General features: G+C 41.1%; 1 protein-coding gene across 8 annotated transcripts in view; it reads left to right on the top strand.

The window, feature by feature from the left end:
• LOC131258268 (uncharacterized) overlaps positions 1–15333 on the top strand; it is a 42353-nt gene extending 27020 nt beyond the window's left edge. For 2 of the 8 annotated variants that reach the window (XM_058259475.1, XM_058259474.1), the window contains exons 2-4: positions 4592–4667; positions 8642–9010; positions 9154–14001. In XM_058259475.1, the coding sequence (XP_058115458.1) occupies positions 4647–4667; positions 8642–9010; positions 9154–13839 (5076 nt within the window). In that variant the 5' untranslated portion in view covers positions 4592–4646 and the 3' untranslated portion in view covers positions 13840–14001. The other 6 variants (XM_058259469.1, XM_058259473.1, XR_009178034.1 and 3 more) reach the window with 5 other exon arrangements.
• The last annotated feature ends 4512 nt before the right edge of the window (positions 15334–19845 follow it).

Below are 19845 nucleotides of genomic sequence, written 5' to 3'. Positions count from 1 at the left end.
TATGAATCGTGTACTCACTATTGACAATCTCCAAAAGAGGGAATGCACATTCCCAATATGTGCTCCATGTGCCTTAGTCATGCGGAGTCGGTAACAATGTTTATTCACTACCTGCTTGCAAGATCCTTTTGGATGTACTTGTTGGGGTTTTCGAGGTGTCGTGGGTAATGCCGGGGTTCATTGAAGACTTGTTCCTAGCTTTGCATGTGGTGGTATTGGGAGAGAGAGATTGGAAGAAGCTGTGGAGGCTTTCCTTGCTTGCCAGCATTTGGACCATATAGGGAGAGTGGAATAATTGTTGTTTCATGGTAAGAGTGGGATGCTTGTGAAGATTATTGGGCAGGCTAAGGCAAATGTCAAAGATAGGGTTGATAATTCCAATATCTTTGTAGAGAGTTTTTGCTTTTTATAGATGTTGAGGCTTTTCTCCTAATCTGGGTTGTGCACATTTGGCGCTTTTGGCGCCTTTCTTGTTGTTCCTTGTTTGCTTTTGGCACCTTTTAATAAACTGTCATAATCTTTAAAAAAAAGCTTAAAGGCAGACCATAAGTGGCATACGCTGGAATCCAGTTAATTAGATATACATATGGAAGAACTGCATTTCTTTCAACTAGTCTATTGAGGGGTGTAGGCCCATAGGGATGAGGGAGACAAGAAATAGTGCCATTACGGACAAGCAACTCCCTAAACATGAAAACATAATCTCTAGTCGAATCCGATAAGAAAATGTTGGTTTTGGCCTAGTTTACTCTAGTACGAATACTAGGTTTGGCTCATGTTTGGGAGGGGACTCGTTTGACTTCAAATCTCAGCATATGAGGAAATAACTTTATATTGAATATTTCAGTGTTTCTTAACAGAATATTACCAAAACATTATTTATTTATTAAGTTTTAGAAATTTAAATTAGTTTTTACTGTAAGATATTTGGGTACGGTTGAGCCATGTCGGACATGGATCCAATAACCATGCCCATCATATCATATTTGGCACGCATATACTGAGGGATATGAAGGATCTGAGTATCATAAAAATTTGTGGAGAACTATGGATCGAGTGAAAAAAAAATCATGATAGGAAATCATGTTGTATTTGCCACATGTTGGAACTATCATGCAGAAGATGTCCAAGTTTATGGAGAGCTCTTATTGACAAAAGAAGAAGAAGAAGAAGAAGATCTGATAATATCATCTTTTAGACAGGAGGGTAGGACCCTAAATATCTTTATGGATGAGATTGGATGGGGAATGGCAGAAACTGATTCATGTGTTAACCCAATTAGTTGGGATGAGGCTTTGATGATGATGATGATGATTAGGTGGGGCAATAGGGGAATTTTTTTCTGTTCTGTTCTGTTCTGTTCTGTTCTTTCTTCTTCTTCTTCTTCTTCTTCTTTTTTTTTTTTACTTTTTTTTTTTTTTTTTTTTTTTTTTTTTTTTTTTTGTGGATATTCAAAACGAGGTTAGCTTAGGTGGTGTGAGGTTGAAAGGGTGTTTTTTTTTTTCCTTTTATTTTTCTTCCTTTTCAAGAGATATATGTAAGGGTGCCCTTGGCTATTATGTGGAGTATTTGGAAGGAAAGTAACAATGCGATTTTTGCAAATAAGGTCATTTTTTTGTACGAGGAAAGGATGTGCAAAGATCATTGAATGTTTGATGCTTGAGAATGAATTTCTAGGTTTGATGACATCCGGCATGAGGAGGGATTCGAGATAGGTTATTGAAATTTTAGGAAGAAAAGATGTAGCACAATTGAAAGCACTTCTCAGTGACTTCTGGAAGATTCATTCTAATAGTTCTTTGGGGGATAAGTAATTGTCTGGCATGTGAGTGATTAACATGAAAATGGTGTAAACTTGTGTTTTTTGGATAGCTGGTTTTGGGCTAGGAAGAAATGGAGGCAAGGGCATTGTGTGGAGTATGTTTGTTTAATGATTCTTCATTGGGCTCATATGTTAGTGGAGGTGACTTGTCACATGTCACAAATTAGGCTTTGCATGTTGGTCCAAAATCATGGTAGTTATTGTTTCTTTTTGATGAGATTTGGGAGCTTCTTTAAATTTTTTGTTTATCCATGTCACTAGGGAAGTGAGCAGAAGGAAGGAGTCTCTACACCAGATCATTGCATAGAGCATGCACTTCAACTTCAACGTATATTTTTTTTTCTTCTGGCCCAACCCCTCTCAGATTTGAGAAATGGTTGCTAGAGGGGAATGATTGTATTTGACTTATCGCCACATGGTGGGTGGAGTATCAGGTTGGGGGCTGGGCTGAGTATCGGTGTCTAAAAAAGCTTTGTAAGATAAAAGGCAAATCTTGGAGAGCAACAAAATCAGATCTGGTATCGGCAAGGCATATGAAGATACATATTTGAAGCACATTGAGCTCATTGACAAGGAAGAGGATGAAGGTATTCTGGGTGAGGGAAAATTTGTTGAAAGAGAGAATCATGAAGCGGAATATATGGTGATCTATAGAAGAGAAGAATCTCCATGGAGGCCAAAGTCAAAGGCAACGTGGTTGAAGGCGACCGAAATATGACATTTTTCACAACATGCACTACAACTGCTACTAACAACAATGATAAACAGAGATCAAATGTCATCCATAAGCTAAAAGTGAGCAACTCCTTGGTTGAGGATCATTCATGAATAAGAAATTTTTTTTTTTTTTTCCAAAATTGTAATATAAAAGAGATCTTTCGGAAAAAAAATTGTAATATAAAAGAGTATTATTAGAGAACTTTGATGGCTTCTTTCAAGTCTCTGCAGAAAGGTATGGTAGAGCGGCTTGAGCAGAAACATGGTCTTTGAGATGAATAAAGACAAATTATTGAGGTCAGATGATTTCTCCATGGTTGTCTTTCAAGCTTTTGGGATTTTATAAAAAAGACATTTTTGAATTATTCTTTGGAATATCATAGGAGATCTGAATTGAGCAAGAGTTTAAGTGCCATATTCATTACCCTTATTCCGAAGTATGAGGGCACAGCTGAGTTTAGAGATGTTAGACCAATTAGCTTGGTGGAGGCATGTAAAAGATATTGTTGAAGGTGCTATTGATAAAATTGACGGAGGCTTTGAGATTTGTCATTTCCTGCAATAGTGGCATACAAATTTGAATGTATTTGAAGGGACTTCTTGTGGGAAGGGAATGAGATGGGGCATAAGTATTGTCTCATCAATTGGAAGGAGGTGCAAAAGCCATTGTGATATGAAAGCTTGGGTGTTGGAAGTGTGAGAGAATGAAATTGGGCCTTCCTAAGCTAATGGCGGCAGAGATTATGGGGGGAACCTGATGGTCTTTGGATAGCTGTGATTTGTGGTAAATATGGTGAGTTGGAGAGTGGGTGGTTTTCAGGAGCCTATGCTATGCCTACAGGCTTCAAGATATGGAAAGCCATTAGCATGGTGGGCTAAAGTAATGAGGGAGGCATGGGAACTTATCCGATGGGTTTGGCGCTGAATTTGGGTAGGGCATCAGTTTTGTAGTCGGCGATGGAGCCAATGTGCTATTTTGGAGGGATACTTGGTTAGATGGGAACCCTTGGTCATCTCATTCCAACATTTGCTAGCACTTCCCATCACTATGGATGAAGAAGCCAGTGTTTGGAAACCATCGCATCAGATTGCCTAGAACTCTATCAGATGAGGAAGCAATCCTGTTTGCTTGTCTGCTTGATAGGCTGAGGCTGCTGCAGATTGATAGCTTGGCTGAATACTCGAAAATATGGAGATGGGCGGCAACTGACTCCTGTTTTACTAGGTCTTTCTTCTACTCGAGTTTTATGGCTAGGGATGGTGCTTGTCGTCCTTGGGCTGTAGTTTGGAGAAGCTTTGATGCCTTGTAGACTTAAGGCTTTGGCTTGGGTGGCAACATCAAACAAATTGTGTGGGTTGTAAAGCATAAAAAAGAAGAATATGGCCTTTCCAAATTTGTGCCTCCTACACAGGAAAGAGGAAGAATCTGTTAACCACCTTTTCATTCATTGCATGGTGGCAAAAAGAAGTGTGGAACTTCTTCCTGGAGCGTTTCAGGGCTTCTTTGGTTTTTAAATAATTCTATTGAGCTGGAATGGTGTTGTGAGCTGTTCAGAGGCAGAAAGGTGACCCCGCAGAAGATGGTGTGTTTTGTGGTGATTTGAGGTCTTTGGAAGGAAAGAAATAGCAGAACCTTTGCAAGTGTGGCCTTGCTGATGGGTCAGTTCAGGTGAAGACTCCCGGGTATGGCTATATGTGGGTACTCGCCAAGATTAGAATTCTGAGGGTTTTCAATGGAGGCTCCATTTAGTGCATGGGGGTGGGTTTTAATCGTTTTCGGGTTCCCAGGCTGTTGTGTAGTTGAGGCCTTGAGGGGTTTCTTTTGTTATTTCTTTTGTGTTTGTGGTTGGCTGGCTTTTTTGAGTGACGAGCGGGGCACTTGTCGCTAGCCGCTGTTGTTTTCCTGTTTCATCTTCAGCACTATAATCGTCGTCTTTTGAAAAAATAAATAAAATGTTCTCATTGTTTTTTTGGCTGAACTTCAATTGGTATCTTTAATTTTATTTGGACAGCATTCTTACTAAAATTCATCTTTTCTATACATTTTTAAAGCCCAAATTCTATTGCTGCTGGGAGTCTCAATGAACATCTTTATGAGATTGCTACCATGAAGAGAACTATCCCTCAGGTACTAAGAATTCTCTGAGGTTCTAATTTTCACTTATTCAGCCCTGGGTGTCAGCAATCCTTTAGGTTCCTAGTTTAAGTTCAAATGTAGCATGTGGATCACATGAATAGTCAGCTCCTTTCAATTAACTTGGGATATTGGGCATGCTTAGCAATCTAAACTGAATCTATATCATCGTCATTCATCTGTGTATATTCAAGCTTTATGTATCTCTCTTGTTTTCCAATTTTCAGATATTCTTTCTGAATCATCTGCTTGAATGAGCAAAGTGTGAGTGGAGGTGTTATCAGATTTTTGTGCAAGACAGGGAAGGTGTCTATTTCAAATTGTAGCAACTATAAATGCTTAGAAGGTGGAATTCAAAGTGAGAATTTGAAGCAGGAGTTACAGTTACAGCTAGTTAGCAGGTTCTATAGTTGCATGTTGCCTGAAGTGAAGTGGCAATGGAATCGGTTGCAGGGTTTTAGTGTCTGTTTCAAAATGCTTTCAACTATAAACAGGTAGGAAGCGGGAGTGCAAGTGGGAGTTAGACGTAGGAGTGACACCTCATTGGTAGGATCATGCAACTACGGTTCCTGCAATTAATTGAACAAATAGTTACACTGTAAGAGGAATTAAATTCGATGAGCAGTGTATGGCAGGTTGTCAATGGTCACTGCCCGTTAATGAGCCATCAGACAACAGCCTAATTATCCACCATGCATGAGCCTGTCGAAATCTTAGCATTTTGTTCATGATGAAAAGATACTTAACATGGCATTCTAGCTATTGATTATATTGTAGTCAGGAGCTTCACATATGCTCATTCTGCCATCCACATGCGTTCCAAATTTCTGGCACTTTTAGCTTGGGGGGCTAGTTCGGTATGATGATAGGCAAGTAAAACCACCTTCCAAAAACTGTAATGGAAAGTAATGGTCAAAGAATAAAATAAATTTGTGCCTGCGTATTACTTGTATCTGATTGAATGGAAGAGTGAAGAAGAGACAACTGGGAAGTTTAAATGAAAACAGACACAGGAGGCAGAAGAATGAGCTATTTACAATGCCAATAATCAGAACATGCAGATCTATCTGAAAATGCAGGCACATAGTAGAATAATAATTCACAGATATCGCATACTAATCAGGTGGAAAGACGGACCGATTAATTTGGTTGGTTCTTGGATCCCATTATGACTAATATATCAGGTCTGTGGTTCACTTGGAGAATGTCATGATAAATAAGGGATGAGTTTATAGAAAAGGATTATGACACTTCTACTCCGATCAGCAACTTTGATATCTTTTCAATGAGGATGGGAAAAGTGCATGATCTCTTGTCAAGGGACTGCGATAGGGAGTGCAAAGCAAATACCCACGTCTAGAAGCTCTAGAACCAGTTTATGACCACTTCTAATTTTATTTTAATTTCTGTTAGGGTACTCGATGCAGTCCATCTTGCCTTTCGGTGTGGTTGATCATATTAACTACCTAGTTTGATGCTCTAACCAGGTCTCTCAGAGCATGCATGAATCCACCACTATCATCCATCCTCAGAAAGTGCTTTGCTTGCATCGATGGCCTTTTGGCTGGAATCCATGAGGCTTGTTCCCCGATCAGCATATCAGTATCTCTTGTACTGCGTATCCGCTTTATTCTAAACTTTTCTTTTATGAACCTTTTATTCTTTTTGGATTTAACTAATTGTTTAGGGAAACTTTGTTGAAAATTACTGTAAGAATGTGCCTAACAACTGCTGGAACAGGTTATAGTTTTTGCACTTGTTCAATTGATGTTTCACTGTCTGTTATCCTGATTTTTGGACTTCCCAATTCGTGCATGCCATGTTTGTTGTTGTACCTAAATGCATGACAAGATCCAACTAAGTTCAGAATTAGAGGCCGTATGTTCATACATAAATACAGGGTGGGGGAGGGAGGGAAAGAGGGGGGGAGGGAGCTCTTTCCCTTCCAATCAACCACCCGATGGCCGCAACTTTTGGGGGAGGGAGCTGTTTCCCTTCCAATCAACCACCCGATGTCTGCAACTTTCGGGGGAGGGAGCTCTTTCCCTTTCAATCAACCACCCGATGACCGCAACTTTCGGGGGAGCTCCATAAGAGAGAATAATAGAAGGGCTTTACCGAAGAGCTACCTGAATTGTGGCTGTCTGTTCATTTTAGCTTGAAATTGGATGGGTGTAGGAGCATCTTATTTATGCAACTTGTCGGGGCTTTCTGTGATACAGATCAAGGGAGTTGTTTTATGGAGATAATTGTATGCGATCAGTATGTGCCGGATGTGCAAATAGTTGTATTGGACACTTGGACAGTTTGACCATTTATTGGATTGTCCATTTGGTCCAATACTCCCTTCTTTTGAAATGGGCCATTGAGCCAACATCACATTGACTCCTAACCATTTGATGAATGACTTCCAAAATGGATGATGCAGATAAAATGAAATATAAATTATAAAAGATCCAGTAATCAAACCTGGAAGTCTGTAGGTGGACCCCACCCTATTAGAAATCCCAACTGTCCAATTGGTACATTGGAAAATGAATTTTAATGACAAAAAAAAAGCATCTGTCGGATGGTCAGATTAATCAGTGTGATTTTGGCATGGTGTGGCCCATGAAAGGTGGATGGATTGGATGAATCATCCATTTCATCCAACATACTCATAATGGGCTACAAAGCTAACATTGGATTGATTTCCATGATCATAAACATGCAATTGGCTTGCAGAATGGATGATACAAATAAGTTTGAATAAAAAGGTCCAGTAGTCAGAACCGTCAGTTCTCCAGGAGGATCCTACACTCAATGGGAAAGCCTATCCATAAGCTATCCAATAGGTGGTTTCAAAATGGACAGTTACAACAGAAAGAGGCCATCTGTTGGATGGTTGGTTGATCAATGCAATATGGCAAGGTGGGACATGAAGAGTGGGTTGGACTGGATTTATGGTCCAGATGATTGTTTTGGAAATATCTTATTCATCTGAATGTTCTGAAAAATCTATGCTATACATCTCTGACAAGGAAGGGACCCTTTTTTTTTAAAAAAAAAAAAAAAAAATTTTAAAATTTTAATTTTTAGATGCAATCCTATGTTATTAGTTTGCACCCGATTATGGTGAAGATGAGTTTCATTGTACATGTGGGCAGTTCGACCTCTATTGGAGTTGCCCGTTTGGTCCAGTGATCTCTTAATGAGCCACCAAGCCAACAAACACCACATTGATACTGATGACCCAAACCATCCATTCAATGGCCTTGCAGAATGGATGGTCCAGATTCACTAAAATGGAAAAAAATTCCAATAATCAAACCTGTCAGTACTTTAGGTGGGCCCACTCTCTCAGGAATCTCGATAGTCCAATCAGTGTGTTGGAAAATGAATGTTTATAACAGAAAAGGCTATCAGTTAGATGGTTTTATCAATCAATGCAATTTTAACAAGGTAGTGCATGAAAGTTGTGGTGGAGTGGATGGATTATTGCAGATCATTTTTTAGTCCTTGAAAATTGCCTACAGTTCTTTGAATCAGGACATGAGATATCTATTCTTTCATTCTTAGGAGCATATGCTGAAAGTTAAGAGTTATCATCTTTCGAGTGTTACGGTGACTGTATATTTTACTGAGTTGATAAGCTATTGACAATAAAATGTTGACATTATTCATAATGAAAGAAAGAAAATGTCAATTCCTTATTTTGATATTTTGTGATTCCATGTGACTTTGGAGAAAGCAATTTGTTTGGAAGCTTGATATTTATTTATTTTGACTAAGCTTCTAACTTGATCAAATGGTGGTTAATAATATACTTGCTTTCCTGGAACATTGCCTGCGTGCTTGCTTTAGATCTTCCTTCCAAGGATTCTATTCAGCTTTTCCCCTTTGCATTTACAAATGCTTGATTTTTTCTCCCTTTCCTTTCGAATCTCATCTCCTGATTTTGTTTTTACTGAAGATATCTTGTTTTGTAGGACGGACGCAAGATTAGTGTTGGCGACTGTGCACTTTTCCAGGGCAGAGATTCCCAACCTTTCATTGGAATAATCCGTTGGTTAACATCTGGCAAGGAAGATTCTCTTAAGTTAGGTGTGAATTGGCTTTATCGTCCCGCTGATGTAACACTTGGTAAAGGCATTGTGCTGGAAGCTGCACCGAACGAAGTCTTTTACTCATTTCACAGGGATGCGATACCTGCTGCAACTCTACTCCATCCGTGTAAAGTTGCATTTCTTCGTAAAGGTGTTGAACTTCCTTCAGGGCTATCCTCATTTGTGTGTAGGAGAGTGTATGACATCGAAAACCATTGTTTATGGTGGTTAACTGATCAGGACTACATCAATGTAAGTATATCATTTTTGTTCCCCTTCCATGTTGAATAGTGCCATATTTTTTTTTCTTTATATTTGTTTATTTTTTATTTTTACATCTCATGACCTCTATTTTTTTGTTCTCTTGTTCCTTCCCCCCTCCCTTTTTAACTCAGGAGCGACAGGAGGAAGTAGATCAGCTATTAGACAAAACACGACTAGAAATGCATGCAGCAGTGCAATCAGGAGGTCGTTCTCCAAAACCATTGAATGGTCCAACATCAACAGCACAGCAGCTAAAGCCTGGTTCTGAAAGCGTACAGAACAGTGCGGCCTTGTTTCCTTCTCAGGGTAATAAGGGTAGAAAGAGGGTGGCTGATCAGGGCTCAGATCCCATTAAGCGAGAGCGTTCTTCAAAAACTGATGATGGTGATTCTAGTAATTTTAGACTTGAAAGCATGATTAAAGCTGAAATTGCCAAAATAACAGACAAAGGAGGGCTTATAAACGCTGAAGGGGTTGAGAAACTGGTGCATCTCATGCAACATGATAGAGCTGAGAAGAAGATAGATATGATGGGCCGAATAATGCTGGCAGAAGTGGTTGCAGCCACAGAAAGGTTTGATTGCCTTGACCGGTTTGTGCAGCTCAGGGGAGTGCCTGTCTTGGATGATTGGCTCCAGGAGGCACACAAAGGGAAGGTTGGTGATGGTAATAGCCCCAAGGAAGGTGACAAATCTGTTGAGGAACTTCTCCTGGCTCTCCTTCGTGCACTAGATAAATTGCCTGTAAATCTTCATGCCCTGCAGACTTGTAACGTTGGTAAGTCTGTTAATCATTTGCGCAGTCATAAAAACTTGGATATCCAGAAGAAAGCCAGGAGTTTAGTTGATACATGGAAGAAACGAGTTGAAGCAGAAATGAAGATCAATGAGGCGAAGTCTGGATCTAGCCACCAGGCTGTCTCATGGCCTGGCAAGCCAGCAGGCTATTCCGAAGTTTCTCATGGTGGAGGAAACCGGCGTGCAGGGCCCTATGAGGTTGCCTTGAAAGGCTACATCATGCAGACTTCTGCATCCAAAACGACAGGATCTATTAAGCTTGGCCAAGGAGATGCTGTTGCCAAGCCCACATCAGCATCCACTGCCGGGTCTGTGAAATTGACACCGACATTGCCTGCATCGGCGCCGCTCAGCTCGAAGGATTCATACTGCAAAATGGTTGGCAGCGGCAGCATCTCAGATATGCCACCGGCAACGACGTTAAAGGAGGAGAAGAGCAGCAGTTCCAGTCAGTCTCAGAACAATAGTCAGTCTTGCTCCAGTGATCATACCAGAGCTGTGGCTTCTGCATGGAAAGAGGATGCGAGGAGCTCCACTGCTGGGTCTATCAGTGCCAAGACTTCTACTACAGGTGCATCTCGCACTCGTAGATCGAGCAATGGTGTTTTGGGCTCAGGAGTTTCTGTTGTTCAAAAGGAAAGCGCTTTGGGAAAACCTAGCACTTCAAACCGCAATAGCACACCCGACAAAACATCGCAGTCTGGTGTGACATGTGAGAGAGTGCTTGATATGCCCCCTGCAGATCATGGAAACAGCCACAGACTGATTGTTAGGCTTCCGAATCCTGGCCGTAGTCCTGCGCGAAGTGCTAGTGGAGGTTCTTTCGATGAACCTCCAGTCATAGGCAGCAGAGCTTCTTCTCCTGGAGATTCTGAGAAGCAGGATCACTGTGACCGAAGAGCAAAGGGAAAGAGTGATACTTGTCAGGCTGTGGGTACTACTGCAGATGTGAATACAGAGTCATGGCAGAGCAATGATGTGAAGGATGGATTGGCTGGGTCTGACGAGGGTGACAGATCATCCGCAGCTGTTGTTGATGAAGAACGCAGCAGGAATACTGATGAAATTGTGAAACCAACGGACATGTCTAAAGCTTCCTTCCAATCATCAAGAAATGGAAAAGGGGATTTCAGCTCCATAAATGCATTGATCGAAAGCTGTGTTAAGTACTCTGAAGCCAGTACGTCTTTATCAGCTGGGGATGATCTTGGGATGAATCTACTTGCCAGTGTGGCTGCTGGGGAAATGTTAAAATCCGAACTGGTTTCTCCTGGTGGTTCTCCTGACAGAAATCCACCTGCACCTGACGACTCAGTCACAGGTAACAACACCAAATCAGGACGTGAAGAAGTCGGGGCTCAAGCTCATGGCCAGCCTGATGGTGATCCTTTGAAGCAGGGTAGCAATGTTGAACCTTTTCAGGTAAAGGACGAATTACTACAGATCAGCAGCACGCATGTAACGGTCAATACATCAGGGGATAGTAAAAGTATTTCATCCCTCTCTGAGCATAAACCAACAAACGAACAAAGCGAACTTCCTCCTCCCAGTGTGGATTTGCACCAAACTGCAGAGCCTTGTGTAAAGTCTGATACAAAACCAGATGAAACAGCACCCAGTGGATGTGTGTCTGAATCTACTGGCTTGACGTGTAGTGAAGCTCCTCCAGTAGTTGCTAGAGAGGGTCAGGAGGTTGAAAGGCCCAATCAACGTCCTAAAAGAAGGAAGGCAAGTGTTGGCAGGAATGCAGATTATAAACCAAGGCTAAGGAGTGCATCATTAGAACAAAATAAGATGGTTGATCATGCATCCGACAAGGTTGCACACAATAGTTCGACGGCACCATCCAAGTCTGTACGTGGGGATGTACGTGCTATTGATCAGACTGCTCCAAGTATAAAAGAATCCAAGCAAGAAGCAGTTGAAGAATCTCCGTCATGTCCAGCTTTGAAAACGGGTAGTGAGAATGTGGATCGAGTACACGAAGGCCTGGCTGCTTCTGTCCCGACTGAGCAGCAGCCGCCAACTGTTGTTGCAAATCATACTGAGGCTTCTGACAGAAGTGGTGAGCATGCTTCCGCCCCTTCTGGTTCTGGCAGTGCCCCTTGTCCTGAAAGTTTTGATGAATCTACTATGGCTGAGAAGGCTGAAGGCATGGAAAAGAAGAGTCTCTTGGGGCCAGGTGCCAGTGAATCAATAGAGCAGACAGCTATTGCCCCTCCAACTGTTGACGAGCGGGCTGCAGGAAATGTAGATCCAGTTGTTTTAGATCACAGCAGCAGTGACAGGGTTGAGGAAAATACAGAAAGGAAGGAGGTCGTGGAGCACCGCCCTACTGGTTCTGCTCCACAGCAGGAGTCAGCTGCTATTCCTGCTGAGCAATGCATGAAGTCTACAGGACCTAAGTTATCCAGTATTGAAGCAGACGAAAGAGAGGAAAGCATGTCGGCTAATGCTGCTGGATCTGATATAGCTTCAAAGCTTGACTTTGATTTGAATGAAGGGTTTCCAGTGGACGAAGGGAACCAGAGCGAGCTGGGTGCCTCTTCTGCTGCACCTGGATGCTCTTCTGCAGTTCATTTGCCGAGTCCAGTTTCTTTTTCTGTCTCTCCCATGTCTAGCGGCTTGCCTGCATCAATAACAGTGGCAGCTGCTGCGAGAGGGCCTTTTGTTCATGATAACCTATTGAGGAATAAAGGGGAGGTTGGATGGAAAGGATCAGCTTCTACCAGTGCATTCCGACCAGCAGAACCTAGAAGGGTTCTAGAGATGCCACTTAACACTATTGATGTTCCACCACCTGATACCACTGCTTGTAAACAAAGCAGACCTGCTTTGGATATCGATCTGAATGTCCCTGATGATAGAGTTAATGAAGACATGGCTTCTCAGAGCTCTGTCCGGGAGACAGGTTCTGAGTCAAGGGGGCCAATTAGCAACCGTGACATGGCGCGCAGTGACATGTTCAGTTCTTCTCCTGCGCCCTTTCGCAGTACTGGACTGGATCTTGATTTGAATAGAGTCGATGAAAGTGCAGATAATGGGCAGTTTTTAGCAAGCACCAGTCGGAGGTTGGAAGCACCTCTGTTGCCAGCAAGGTCGTCATCATCCAGTGGATTCCCTAACGGCGAGATGAATGCCCTGAGGGATTTCGATTTGAACAATGGACCCAGCCTTGATGAAGGGGGTGCTGAAGCTGCACCACGCAATCAGCATGCCAAGAGCAGTGGGCTGTTCCTGCCACCGCATGTTGGTAGCATTAGAATGAATAGCACAGAATTGGGGAGCCTCTCACAGTGGTTCCCTCCAGGTACCTCATATACCATCCCATCGTTCTTGTCGGACAGAGGAGGAGATCAGCCTTATCCTACTATGGTTGCGACTGGTGCGGGTCAGAGGATTCTGGGATCAGCTACTGGTGGCACCTTTGGAGGTGATCTCTACCGAGGTCCAGTGCTCTCCTCCTCCCCTGCCATGACTTTCTCCCCTGCTAATGCTTTCCCATATGCTGGGTTCCCATTCTCCTCTGCTAATCCCTTTCCACTGGCCTCAACCTCCTTCTCTGGCGGGCCTACTCCATACATGGATTCTTCATCAGGAGGGGGTCAGTGCTTTCCAACCATTCCATCCCAGCTTATAGGACCCACCGGTGCTGTTTCATCCCATTATCAAAGGCCCTACATGATGAGTATTCCAGAGGGTACTGCTACCACTAGTAGTAGTGGCGGAGGAGCCGAAAGCAGTCGGAAGTGGGGCAGACAAGGTCTGGATCTCAATGCGGGTCCAGGAAATGCAGACGTGGAAGGGAGAGATGAAAGATTGTTGCCTTCAGCATCCAGGCAACTCTCAGTTGCCAATCCTCAGGCATTGGCAGAAGAACAGGCAAGGATATACCAACAACAGGCAGCAGCCGCAGCAGCAGCAGCGGGAGGTGGGGTATTGAAGAGGAAGGAACCTGACGGAGGAGGGTGGGATGGCGATAGATTTAGTAGTTACAAACAACCCTCGTGGCACCAGTAGGAGAGCTAGCTTCAAAGGAAACAACTCGGGATGTTGCATGAGGGCGTGGTGAGCCACCAGCCCCTTTCTTTCTTTCCTTTCTGTTGTAGCTGTGAGAATGTTTATGGTGTTTATAATATGTATTTTCTACTCTGGCACACAAGGATGAGTTTATTCCTTGAATCGCAGGTGCACATGCATATGTGGGAGTCTCTCTTTCTTTTTTTTTTTTTTTCTCTCCTCCCTTCCCCCCCCCCTTTCCAAGTGATACACAGACCAGCCCACATGCTTCCTGCAGTTTGACTGGAGGATTTGTGGGGAGCTCTCAGAAAAATTCTTTCCTGCCTTGCTGTAAATGTTGACTTTTCATGCTTTCTATGAATGTCATCTGTATTTCTTGTTCTCTCTTCCCCCAGCATTTTCAGGACACAAATACCGGCGACTCCAAGGAGGGTGTTGATTGGTGGGGTTTCTCTCAGGGGCCTGGTGGTGAGTTTTTTCCCCATTTAATCTTCTGATTGGCACACCTTTCCTGCTATAGTTTTACTGTGTAATTAAAGATAATGGAATTTTATAAGCTCTGTTGAATCGTTTTTCTTCTTTACATGGAATTGACTTTTCATGATCAATTTCCTTTTGTAAATGTTAACTACTGAAATGGTTTATTGCTCATGCTCGAGATGAGGTTCCACACCTGTTCGTGATGTTAACATGTGGGGCTCATATCCCTGCTGTCGGATCCTGCTTTTATATGAGAGGATTGGGTATTTGAAGTGCCCCCAATAGAATACATCTTCCTCAGTGTTGTATTTATCTTAGTATCCATGTTTGCAGAATTTCACATGCGTGGTTGATGATCTGCCTCATCTTTTTTTCTTTTTGCCTTTTTCTTTGTAAAGCATATTTAAGTCTGCAAAACTCCAGCTGAGATTTTCTTTGGTAGCCAGATAGCTAAAAAGCTCAAGTTTGCTTTCAGGAGTTTATCATATTACATTTGCGGAGGCATACATTTGGTGTGAGACCCCATACCCGACTTCAAGGCCCAAAAATCTTGCTAGGGAATGGATTGTGCAAGAACTGTTGGCTAGCTGTGATGATGTGGTTTGCTAGCTCGTATGCTTCCCTCCACAAGTACCTCTACATGCATCTGCATGGCCGACCTGGCACGTGTGAAATACATCTGAGCCATGCATCAGGTAGGACCCCAGGTAGATTTGTAATATATGCTAGGTTTGTTTTCACGTGTGGTGGGCAAACAGCAACCTTGAGTTTTAGGCCAGATCATCTACATGGTGGTCCCTAACTGACTGACGGCTTAGATCTTTTGCACATGCTTGTTGGTGGGGCTAGCAAACTTGGTGATACTCGCAGCGTGTGGAAGGGTTCTTTAGAAATCCTTGGAAAATCTCTCAGCTGTGAACCTGATTCTTCATATTGAAGGGACTTTATGCTTCATGGAACAGTGGATTTTTATTGTAACTATGGGCATGAGTATGAAGATTGTAGTGTTCCGGATTTAAGAGCCACTCGCTGCAAACATGCATGCTGGTATGGTTGTCCATGCTGAACCAGAAACGATCCCTCATCATCAGTCTCAAACTGCTTCCTTTCCAGGCTGGAATTTATGTGTGAGCGGGTTGTGGAGTTAAAAGAGGGTCAACTTATTCACCATTCTTGTGCTGCACTACCCAATCTCCGTCGCCATCTAGACTACTTTTGTGATGATTGCCCCAAGCGTGGGCAGATGGAAACAACACACCAGGATAGCATGCCGTCAAAAGGCTGTGTATGGTAGGTAGTCTTTTGTTTGGTGAGAGTGGGAGGGCAGTTAGTTGGCTGCAATGTTTCGCCTGGGGCTACTTGAAGGCCAGATAAGGACATTGCCTTGTTAGGTTTAAGGCCTTAGAAGAATTCATCAAGTCACCAAATTGTAGGGCTGATGGTGGCTATTGGGCATATAACCTGGAAATTGAACTGATCATGCAATCCAGAGTGCTCAATTTGTGGCCATCAAATGGGTGGTAAAAAAGAAGCTAAAAAGTTAAAAAACTGGCTCACTAAATCCTGTCAGATCAGTGGCTTTGCTCCTACAACGATCGGTCGATTTGGGCTGGGCCAGTTCCCCGCTTAATAGTGTTGGTGAAGTGGATTGGATAAAGCGGTTGGTTTTGTCAAAATTTATTGAATTGTGTAAAACCAGTTCAAGATTTCCAGGGCTTATATTTTGAGATGTTAGTAATTTTAATTGGTTATCATCAAATGGACTAGTGAACACACTGCCGCTTGTTTCTCCATATTCAACAGCAACATCAGCTGTTTCGGTTTGGAGGTCGACGGTCATTAGTGAAAGAAATACTCAAGATTGTATGATGCCTTTGGGCAATGGGCCTACTGCTGTTTGGAAGGTCCTTGCATGCTGGATGGATTGCCACTGTTCAATAAAAAACAGCACGCAAATTCACCATTGAACTGTCCTTGAAGGAAAATCAATTTTCTAGACCTGTTGCCTTAATGTACTTAACATGTGGCGAACTCAGAAAACCATCTGACTAACATGGCGTGGAGTTTGTAGAGAACGAAATGGAGGGAACGATTGGTTGGCGTGTTAGAACTCTTCCCCATCTCCAAGAGATCTTGTTCGCCAATTCTTCTCGATCTTTTGCATCTTATTGGGCAGAAAGAATCCAAAACTTGGACATGGAAAGCGCTTATGGAATCCTTAGCAAATGGAAAACTATGGAAATCAACAAGAATTTTGTTGTTTGGCTTGGAGTGCTGTTTTTTAATGCTCAATGGGTAAGAGATGTCTCTCATGACTTTGGACGTCGACTCTTAAAATGTATGAGAAATCGATATCCATGTTTTTAAGTAAAACCTTGGAAATGAAAATCAAATCCCATAGTTACCATTTTACATAAACAACAACAAACTCGATTATCAGGGAAATCTAATTCATCTCTGGAGTATTCTCTTAATCCAAACATTATCCCATTCTTGTGGGTAGCAGCTTAAGGGAGAATGGAGAAGGAAGAAATGGAAGGCTTTTATCTTATGCGATGGTGATCAATCAATGACAATGGTGGCATAATCAGGGATGCACATAATTAGAAATTTTCTTCTTATTTCAATGCGTCGGAAATTCCTGGAAATCTGTAAAGATGAATTAACAGCAAATGCTGAAGAAACAAGCTAGAAAAATAAATGAGGCATCGGAGCTACAAATAAAGACAACAAAGGAACAAGGCAGCCACAGCCCACAAGGAATTATGATCAAATATCTTAAGGGGTCGTTTGGCACCATGGATTTGGGGGGATTTCAAATTCTCTGGTTGTTTGGCACCATAAAGTAAGCGGGGGTTTCAAATCCTCTCAAATAGGGGGTTTGAAATCCACGGTGAGAGCTTGGATTACATCTAAAATCATTTCAATAGTTGTATGTGTAACATGTGTCACTAGATTATTATTCTATTGGGCACATGACCCACTAATGATATCCCAAAATAATTAGATTATCAATTGCATCACTATAATTACTTGAACATGATGATCAACACTGTCCAAACATTATTCACGTACATCAATAGTTAAAAATCGTTGGTTAGTCACTCAGACATGATCTTGTGCTTGTGGCCCATTTGAGACTTGGAATTTCATCATTTTCAGGTAAAGCATATACAAGCATTGTGTCAAACATTACATACGTCACTAATTAGATATATTAAAGTTGATTTAGTAATTAAATTCAAACCCCCATGAATATACCATGCTAATTAGATATATTAAAGTTGATTTAGTAATTAAATTCAAACCCCCATGAATATACCATGCATAGCTACTTTTGGATTAAAGTTGATTTCCAATCCAGGGTGCCAAACACAATAGGAGGATTTCAAATCTAGGGGGTTTCAAATCCACGCTCCCAAACAGGCCCTAAATTTACTTTCATCTTTTTTGTTGGCTAGCTTGTTAGTACACCCACTGTCAAATCACACTTCACCGTTAGCCACCCCCACTAGGGAATCGATGCCAAGACCTTGGTGTTGAAACGAGGTATCTTTCACTCAATCTATCACTTGAGCCATGGATCTAGGTGTAAATTTACTTTCATCTAAGAATAGGAAAGATGGTATGGAATCTTGTTTAGCCTCAGAGTGTCACGTAGCTGAGGGAAAAACGATGGCTTGGATTCTTAAAGCATAAAAGAGTGTTGCAAACAGATTTGGAGTGTTTGGTCATACTCCAAAAATTGTAATAAATCCATAATGACAAGACAATGATTTAATGGCATTGTAATCATTTATGTGGATCTTAATGGAGTCATGAACCATAATATCAGAAGTAGACCAATTAGTTGAGTGTTAGTATCTACCCCATTCATGGTAGAGATGATTTTAAATATAAACAATGTTGGCAAAATATTGAAAATATTGTCTACTTGTGTCGATATTACCACAATATAGAAGTTTTAAGATATACTGGCACGTGCCCATTTAAAATGTTACAAAGTAACCCAAACATAATTAGAAGAAAATCCAGAAAAGAAAATTTGGCTTTTTTTTTTTTGGTCAAATTCTTCATAGTTATATTTTAATAACTCTAATTAATTATTTCACATAAAAATCCTGATTTAGAGGAGAATCACAATTGAAGAGAGCTTTTGGGATGGAATGCATGAATGTGAGAAAAAGTCTCTCTCTCTCTCTCTCTCTCTCTCTCTCTCTCTCTCTTCAATAGATTAGCAATGAAGTGAAGTTGGAATTCCTTTAATGCAATGAAATAGAATTCAACCGATAAAATTGAAATTCCTAAGTGAGAAGAAATTTGAAAATTCAATTTAATTGATTTTTATCCAAAAAAATTGCTATCCAAGAGTAAAATGTATGTGTTGATGAGTGTTGCTTGATCTATAGATTGCCCAAACCTTTTTTTTTTTTTTTTAAATAATAAGAAATAACTAAAAATATATATTATATAATTTATGGTTAACATGGCATACATTTGTCTACCAAACAATTGGAAAATTATTATGGAGAGTTTTCTTTTTTAATTTTTTGGATTCTAAGTGCATAATCATGTGTCTTAATATGCCCTGAAGTTTATTTGAAAGCCTTTACTATTTGTGCATATTTGTGTGCCTTAATTTTTTACGTTCTAAGTGCATAATCGTGTCTTTATAATTTTAATAATCTTAATGTAATATATAGCCAGACAGGTGCGATTAACGATTTGGATTAGTTCTCCGGCCATCGTACACACTTGAATGGAGATGATCAATTCTTTGCATAAATAGTTTAGTTTTGACACAATGAATTGCTCTCTACGAATAATGATAGATTTATATTTGTAAGATAAATTAATTAATATCAATTTTGGTAAATTTAAAATTTAATTATTTGGACAACGCAATGAACGTGCCAGATGGACTTTACGATTATTGTGTTGTTAGATCTGGAAGTGATTAATAATGAAAGCTCATATTTTCTATGCAACTGTTGGTATTACTTAACATATAAGGTTGAGATGGCTCATCAATGAATATGTGGTTAGATTTACACTATTCATCCAATGTGTAAAGTCAAAATATAAGCATGAACCATGTTAGGTTTTCTCACTAAGCCTGGCCAGTTTACATTTTTTTTTTAAAATAAAAAATCATACAGATGAGCAATTAGCTGATGAGTTGGTGAAGGAACAAGAAGTTGTAATTGAATTGGTGCACGACCCATGTGTAAAATGAATATTATTTCTACCTTTAAATAATCGTATAATGGAATGAGTTAAGTACACATAGTGTATGAGTTGTGACTCGAAACTTGTCTGCACACTCTGTACTTGAATTTCGGGTGTGACAATTTAGCCATCCATTCAGTAGTACATACTATGTGAGATAGAGGAGAGATATCACTCATGCTCTTCAACAGAGAAGAAAGACTAGTGCTCACTTTTTTCCTCCGTTCATGGAATAATCAGGTATGATAATTTATAGCGAAATTTTACATAGATTTGATGGGTGAATCCTTAGGACAA

The sequence above is a fragment of the Magnolia sinica genome, chromosome 10, assembly GCF_029962835.1.
Source record: "Magnolia sinica isolate HGM2019 chromosome 10, MsV1, whole genome shotgun sequence".
In the NCBI taxonomy this organism is placed as follows: Eukaryota; Viridiplantae; Streptophyta; class Magnoliopsida; order Magnoliales; family Magnoliaceae; genus Magnolia; species Magnolia sinica.
This window is presented reverse-complemented; position numbering and strand designations above follow the sequence as displayed.